The sequence below is a fragment of the Phoenix dactylifera genome, chromosome 5, assembly GCF_009389715.1.
Source record: "Phoenix dactylifera cultivar Barhee BC4 chromosome 5, palm_55x_up_171113_PBpolish2nd_filt_p, whole genome shotgun sequence".
NCBI lineage: Eukaryota > Viridiplantae > Streptophyta > Magnoliopsida > Arecales > Arecaceae > Phoenix > Phoenix dactylifera.
The window spans coordinates 1,058,572-1,066,023 of NC_052396.1; the positions used below are offsets into that span (position 1 = coordinate 1,058,572).

The 7,452-nt window shown below is 37.5% G+C and overlaps 1 protein-coding gene across 6 annotated transcripts; it reads left to right on the forward strand.

The window, feature by feature from the left end:
- Nucleotides 1-943: 943 nt before the first annotated feature.
- On the forward strand, nucleotides 944-7,060 carry LOC103703889. 6 transcript variants are annotated; one of them, XM_039126397.1, is made up of 8 exons: nucleotides 944-1,131; nucleotides 1,217-1,358; nucleotides 1,474-1,517; nucleotides 3,765-3,875; nucleotides 4,303-4,395; nucleotides 4,494-4,636; nucleotides 5,473-5,585; nucleotides 6,649-7,060. In XM_039126397.1, exons 1-8 carry the CDS (start codon nucleotides 1,046-1,048, stop codon nucleotides 6,733-6,735), a joined length of 819 nt encoding a protein of 272 aa, XP_038982325.1. In that variant the 5' UTR covers nucleotides 944-1,045; the 3' UTR covers nucleotides 6,736-7,060. The 6 variants fall into 6 exon arrangements, with proteins under 6 accessions (XP_038982325.1, XP_038982326.1, XP_038982329.1 ...); XM_039126398.1 differs by having other exon boundaries at nucleotides 6,672-7,060; XM_039126401.1 differs by having other exon boundaries at nucleotides 947-1,131; nucleotides 6,694-7,060.
- The last annotated feature ends 392 nt before the right edge of the window (nucleotides 7,061-7,452 follow it).

Consider the following 7,452-nt stretch of genomic DNA (forward strand, 5'->3'; position numbering starts at 1 on the left):
TAGCAGGGTATGGTCCCTGGTTGATATGTCGTGGCGTGGCCGGCAAGTAAAGCATGGTGCGGTGAGGCTGCTGCAGGGCATGGCCGCAGCATGTGGACGACAAGGTCGGCCTTCTGAGGTCAGCTCGGCCTTCTGAGCTCAGCAGCCTGCATGAGCTCGGCAGCCTTCTGTGCTCGGCCTTCTGAGCTAGGCAGCCTTCTGTGCTCGACCTTCTGGTATCGGTCTTTTGGTCTCGGCCTTCTGAGCTTGGCAGCGTGCATGAGCTCGGCCTGAATGAGACTGCTGTAGGTCGTGGCTGCAGCATGTGGATGACGAGCTCGGCCTGCATGAGACTGCGACAGGTCGTGGCTGCAGCATGTGGATGACGAGCTCGGCCTTCTGAGCTCGGCTCGGTCTGCATGAGCTCGGTCTTCGGAGCTCGGCCTGAATGAGCTCGGCAGCCTTTTGAGCTCGGCCTTCTGGTCTCGGCCTTCTGAGCTCGACCTTCTGAGCTTGGCAGCTTGCATGAGCTTAGCCTGGATGAGCTCGGCCTTGCTGTCAGATTTGGGTGCTTTAATTGTATTTATGGGGTGATCCATTTTTCCCCCCAACATGGCTCATTATAACTGATGTATAATATGTGTCAAATAAATAAAAGGAGCGTGCTCGTCAAATCTTTTAAATAGGACTGTAGATTGGGTCGCCTCCTTTACTGCTCACCATTTAGGGGAGGTTCTTTGGACTGAACTCGATTCTGTTTTTTTTTCTTTATGCCGTCTTCTTTCTCTTGATGCTGAGATTAGTGTTTATGCTAAACTGATATGAATTATCATTGTAAAAAATAAAAAAAATTATAATAATAATAATAATAAAAAAAAGAAGAGGAGGGAAGGAAACAAAACCCTATGCCGGTGCCCGCCAAGGCTCCGACCCAGCTCTCCCGCCATCTAAAACTTAAAAAGCCTCTACTGGGACCAAAGACCAGGAAGGAAGCAACGGGAGACCCACCTGCCATCGTATGGACATTTCTTGAAGCAGCTGATCAGCACGATTGGTTCTTTTCCCGATGGTGGAGAGGTTCTTCTCCACGAGGCAAATAGGCGGTCCGGATTCCATACAACCCATGACGCTCCTCTCTGGGCCTCCTTGCAGGTATCTCTCCATACCATCTCCCATTTATTCGTTTCCAAGCTTTCTCTTTTATATTACTTCCAGGGTGCCTTTAGAAATTTTACAGATATTTTTTATTTTTCGGAGACAGCGGGAAGACTTCTCTTCTGTTCCAATTTGCGATCAATTGCACATCGGAGAGTTTCGGCGATGTGGTCTTCATCTGTAACAAGAGGAGACTAGAGAATAAGCCTCCCTTTTTATCTCATGTATCTCTCCTGCTTTTGCTTCCCTGATTTCTAGACAAGGAAACTTGTTTAGTTTCTTTTTTTTTTGAAAAATAATTGGATAAATTGTCCTTCGAACTTCTGGATATATTTCCAGGGTGTTGATCCGGCTTCAGATGCGCTTCAACATATACAAATCAAGTAAGAAAACTACGCTTCTTATTCGTTGCTATTCTTGTTGCCATTCCACCATGAGTTTTAAGATTGTCAAGGATCAGGCCTCTGAATTGGAGTAATTAGCGTGGGCCCATGTTTAAGAGGCTGCAGATATCTGCAGATCAGAATCAAGATCTTAACATGGTCTGCGTATTCCAATTCTCAATCGATTGGCATGCTTCAAACATGTGGAGGTAGCTTGGACATAATTATGAATGGCTTTGTTTCTTTTCTGTTAATTAAAATATTCCACACAATTTTTTATCATGATTTTAAATATTGATTAATATATTTCAAGATTTTTATTATTGGGATCCTGGTCAGCACACATACTGAATTCAATCATTCGATATTAATAGTAACCAATGCTTCAAACAATTTAAGCCTTAGTTTGATATATCTTGGATGATAGAATTCATAAGAAATGCTTTTTATTTACCCCTTTTAATTTTATTCACCCCTTTTAATTTCATTCAATTAATGAGCTATGGGTATTAGGCTATATCTTGATGAAAGAAATGATATTCTTGTCATATTTTCAAAAGCTCAGAATTTTCTTCTTAAGCAGTATCTCTGTGGTTGCATGTGTTGCTCTCTGTTATGGTTGCTATTCTTGAACAGAAGAAGGACGTATGCTTTGGACACCTGCAACTGGAACAAATAATAATTTAAAATCTAGAACCTACCTGATTTGCGTGATTGTATCATGCTGACTGACAATTAGTAAGTTCATGGATAGCAAAGGTATTCTACACGGTGACCCTCCTCCCCCCCACCCCCCCAACAACCTTTTTTTATTGTAGCTTGCCCTTATTCTTTCATATTTTCTGATGATTATCTGTTTACTAGAATCTGAAATTTAATTGTTATGCGTTGTTGCATTTTTATGTTTATCTTGGCATCAAAGATGCTGATGATACTTTCATTGTGCTTCTCTAAGAGATATCATCAATTAGGTAGTGACATCCTTCCTTTTGCTTATGAAGTGGAGAATCCTCTCTTGAAATGAAGTTGAATTGCTGAGAGGGATAAGAGGTTTTCCTCAGCAATTCTTGCACCTTCCTCGATCTGATTGTCTCTGTTCTATAAGGAAGAATGCTGCCCTCCTATAACTTCTTTTATTTTTTAAGACAACAAGCAGTGATATGAATGAAAGAAGCAGTGCTAACAGATCTTATAAGTTCCCTTTCTTTTCTCGAGGCAGGAGGGAATGAAAGGCGATTAACATGCACAAACCGGGCTATAGTGGTACAGCTAGTGGTTGTCCTCTCTATGGAGGAGGCTCCAGGTTCAAACCTGGAGAGGTATTTGCCCAAGTGTTTGCCCTGGGTAATCCTCAAGTTGGTGGTGCCCAAATGTTATTTCCAAAAAGCAAAAAATTCAACATGTAGCTTATCAAATTGGCACCTGAACTTATCATCACTTCAGTTATATATATGCTTATAACTTGCTGCCTAACAACAATGTTACCTGTACCATAACATAATAAAATCTTGTTTTCAGTACAAAATCAGTGAATTTTGAACTCACAATGAGCGATAAATTTAGAAGAACAAGTCCCTTTCATCTCCGTGGTTACTGTTACATTGTTCAAGGATATAACCCAGTCCCAAAAGAGGTGCTACTAAAGATAACAGGCCAAATATGGTAGTGGATGAAAACAAAAAAGGTTAGAGGGAGATGGAAGGATGAGAGAAGGGGACAACTTGGAATCATCCAACGAATGTAAAAAATAACTAAACCAAAATGTTACTTTATTCTTGTGACAGTGATTCTCTTATACGTATGGATGCTAAAATATGTTAAATCACATCAAACCCTAATTCTTATAGAAATAGTCCTATCTTTTCTCAAAAAGCAGCCTAATTCAATCAAGTTAGATATCAGGGGCGCCTAGACAAATGCAAAGATAATTAAAGGCCTAAAATAGAGCCACCTCTTCTTTTGCAGCTTCCTGGAACAGAAAACATGATCTGACTTCCTTTTTCTGTTTAAAACTGCCTTTAGCATATAAGCAAGAATAATGAGCGGCATTTTATTCAACTTGGATACTAATATTACATTTCCGAAATCTGACTTTAACATATATCTCAGGGGAGTTTACAGGCACCATGCTCTAAATGGCAGAACAATGGTTCTGCAACTTGATAGCTTGTCTTACAGATAAGACTATAACAGAATTAGTTTCTGTCTGATAGTAACCGAAGAGCTTATTTTCTCATCTTCTTGTAGGTATGTTGAAGACGATGAAGGAATCAAAAAATTCTTTGCATCATTTCACCTGCATGAAAGCTTTCCAGTAGCAGTTATCATTGATGATTTTGGAGATTTCTTCAGCGACAAGTAAATTTCTTGAATGTTATCTTTGTTGATGGTGAAAGCAAAAGCCAAGCTCCTTTTTTTTTCTGCACTGGATCTGCTATTATCTGGAAAGAAAAGACTCATTAAAACTATGGGTACCAGCAAATTATGATTGGGAAATTTTAATGAATAGATGATCCAAAGCAACAAATCCATGAGCAGTATGCAGATATGCGATAAAACATATTGTTGAATATTGTCTAGTTACCCATGTATCGCCTTGTTTAGCATATGTGCATCCAAACTTCTTAGAGGTTATATTTTGACTCAATTTGATTTGAATAAACTTCTGAACAACAACAGCCTTTGCCTTTTCTGCTTCTGAAGCCTAAAGCAACAAAATACCAATATGTTTAACTGTGTCTGTTATCTGCATGAGTATGTCATAACTATGCTGAAGCTCTTGCAGGAATTGCCAACAGAGATATAACAATGCAAGGGGTAGAGATCTAGCCATGGTTCGCACTCTGGCTCTATGCTGGGATGCTATAGCACACGCAAAGTAAGAAATGGAACGAACTCCTAATTCTATCTGATGATTATAAGAAAATTTTGGGGAAATCTTTCAGCATTTATTTAGTCTAAGTAAATTTTCCAAAGTGTCTTCGTTCACTTTATTTGTAGCAAAAAATTGCAACCCAAGGCATCTTGCAGTCTTCTGGTTGCTGATACACACCAAGGAGACAGTCCAAGACTGTTATTCATTTACAAGAGATGGATTCAGTGCATCTTCACAATTCAAGGTACATTGTTTATTCCCTGGTTTGATGATAACAGTAATAGTCAGATTGATTCACCTTCTGAATAAGATATACATATTACCTAGAGAGTGCCCAACTGGTTTGAGTTGATAAAGTCTATTGCTTATATACAAGAAACCTTGGTTTAAACCTGCTCACCCTGAATATCAGCCGGGCACTCACCTGTCTTCTGAAAACAATATGCATATCAACTGGAGTGCTTATGATGTTTTCCAGATTTGTATTTGCATTTTATAGTCAATTTTGATGATTGGCATTACGCAATTCCAAAGCATCACTGTTGACAAGTTTGCAGTTCTACTATTCTGGCTCAACTATTAACCTACCTGCTTTCATGGCCTTCTTTTTTTTCATTATGATGAAAAAAATTGTAAATGAATAATCTTCTGTTATGCCCTTTATAGACTTGCAAAAAATATTTTCTCGCACCCTTACCAGGAAGGAAATAAACCCTCTAGTTTTGTCATGTTAGATTCTGAGGTTACAAAAAACAAACAAACAAAAAAAATCATTCGCTCATCAAATTCTTCATAGTCTTAACCAATCTTTTAAATTGTATGGCCCTAATTGCATTATATATTTATAGCTTGCTTGAACTATATTACCACCTCATGGTATTGCTGCCTACTGTTCGTCATTCAGTTGCAAACACTGAAAATAACCATCCCACTAGATTGGAGATGGTTCTCGGCCATTTTATGCCACCCTGCTGATGCCACTTCCTTCTCGGTTTAAGAATAGATGTTGTATTTACTTGATCAAGTAAACAGATTATTCTGCTGAACTGAGATGTTTTTTTCCCTCTTTTCTTATTATAGGTGATGGCTCGGGTTCGTATATTTTGAAGAATAGTTGTATTTCAGGCAACAGGCAAGAGGGCACGAGAATTGCCAAATATTCCATAGCGCTTCAGCATCTGGCATTGGAAGAGGTTGTTGAACAACAGAATCAAGAAATTTCATAAGATAAAAGCTTACATTTTATGATCATAGTTGTTAAGAAATCTCGCAGGTTTTCTTCTTTGTGGTAGGTAATGTGATATTTTGCTTTCAATTAAAATAGGTTGAAGGTGCAAGCATGTGCAATTAAAATAAAACTTGTTTAGAATTTTGAAGTAATTATTAAATTCAAAGGCAAAGGATCTTTACCTAGCTACCAAGAGGGTCTTGATCTCACCAAAGATTTTATCAACTAATGCTATTGAGACATTCCAAAACTAAAAATTTCACCAACTACTATCGATCTCCAGAATCTACCATGTAAAAAGAAAACATTACAATACACTTAGAATAAAATAAGTTTTATTAATTTTTCAATTATCAAAATAGAGGACATGGAGGATATTTTTAAGGTGGGGCTCCTAACACTCATAAGCATTCTATTTTCATATGAATATAGTTTTTTTAAAATTAATAAAGATAATAAAAAATAGTTTTGTAGGTCTTGTAGGACTCTTAAACCAATTAACAAGTATTTCTGAAAGTGGAAGCCAAGAAAATTAACCAAAAATCAGGAAAATCATCCTTATTTCGAATGGTATCTCATTCGAAATAAGGAGTGGTCTCTCTCTCTCTCTCTTCCACTCATCCACTGTATGCCAATGGACACTATAAATGAAAAGTAGAAAGTAATAATTAAGCATGCATCTATTATGAAATCATAATTTGAACCTCACAAATTCTGAAATTAAAATTTTCTCATTAAAGATTAAAACCAAGCAATTGTTGCATCATAAATTACATACTTCAAATTTTGAATAGAATTGTCAAATTGATTAAGATCATTCCACATTTCCATTCTAAAAATGAATGCATATAATATCAAGTAATGTTTTTGATTAAAAAGAAAGCTACAGATAGAACAAAACTTGAAATTTCACACTGAAGATTCAGCTCATATTATGCATAAACGGAGTGGCAAAGACAACTTATATCAAAGTGGAAAGAATTCTTAGAAGCCATACTAAACTAATAACGCTTGCTGTTGTTCTTAAGCCATTTCTCTCTCTTCAACAAAGAGCACTCGCTCAACTATCGCAGATGGCAAGAAGAACTACTCAGCGAACCCACGGATTACGATGACTTGAGGATCTCTTTGGATGATGAGAGCAGCAACCAAAGATCTTTAACAACGTGGATATGCCCATGGAATTGGTTGTACCGATGATGGACTTGTACATGGCCTGCCGGCACAAGGGATCGGGCTGCTTCACCTTCGAAATCTCGTACACATGGCGAACCCTGATGGGGGACTTGACGGTGAAGTCGAACGGGTTGTCTTTATTGTTGGGAAAAATGGTCCCACAAGTATGAATCAACTATGAAAATTATAAGCAAAATAAGAACACGAGATTTTTACGTAATTTTTTTAATTAAAGTACAGTCTAATTTTACTATTTTTGTAAAATTACAAAGTATTTACAAGAGACATAAATGCCCTACCAAAATGACAAAAAATGAAGCTTTAACAAGTGAAGAAAGATGCTACACAAAAGCTCAAAAGAAGAGAATAGAAAGACTACTGGAAAAACTGAAAAAAGGTTGCTGGAACAATAAGCAGAATAGTGGTCTAATGGGCCGGAGGGCCACCACATCTTTCAACTTCACCATGTTGACAACTAGACAAAATCTGTGTTTGCGTTAATTCAAGTATACAATATTACCTATTGCTCTCAATTACTCTACATATATATTTCCACCAAAATAAATTACTTTACATATATATAACAACAATTTTCAGGGTTCCAAACTTTCACGTTTAGTTTGCATGAAGAATTTTTTCTCGCCGAAATATTTATT

Bases quoted from the DNA above. Each gene is read 5' to 3' on its own strand.
- LOC103703889 (XM_039126397.1), top strand. From the start codon at position 1,046: ATGGTGGAGAGGTTCTTCTCCACGAGGCAAATAGGCGGTCCGGATTCC. The intron at 3,876-4,302 runs GTAAATTTCTTG...AAGCTCTTGCAG, and splicing joins GGAGATTTCTTCAGCGACAA to GAATTGCCAACAGAGATATA. The intron at 4,637-5,472 runs GTACATTGTTTA...TTCTTATTATAG, and splicing joins GTGCATCTTCACAATTCAAG to GTGATGGCTCGGGTTCGTAT.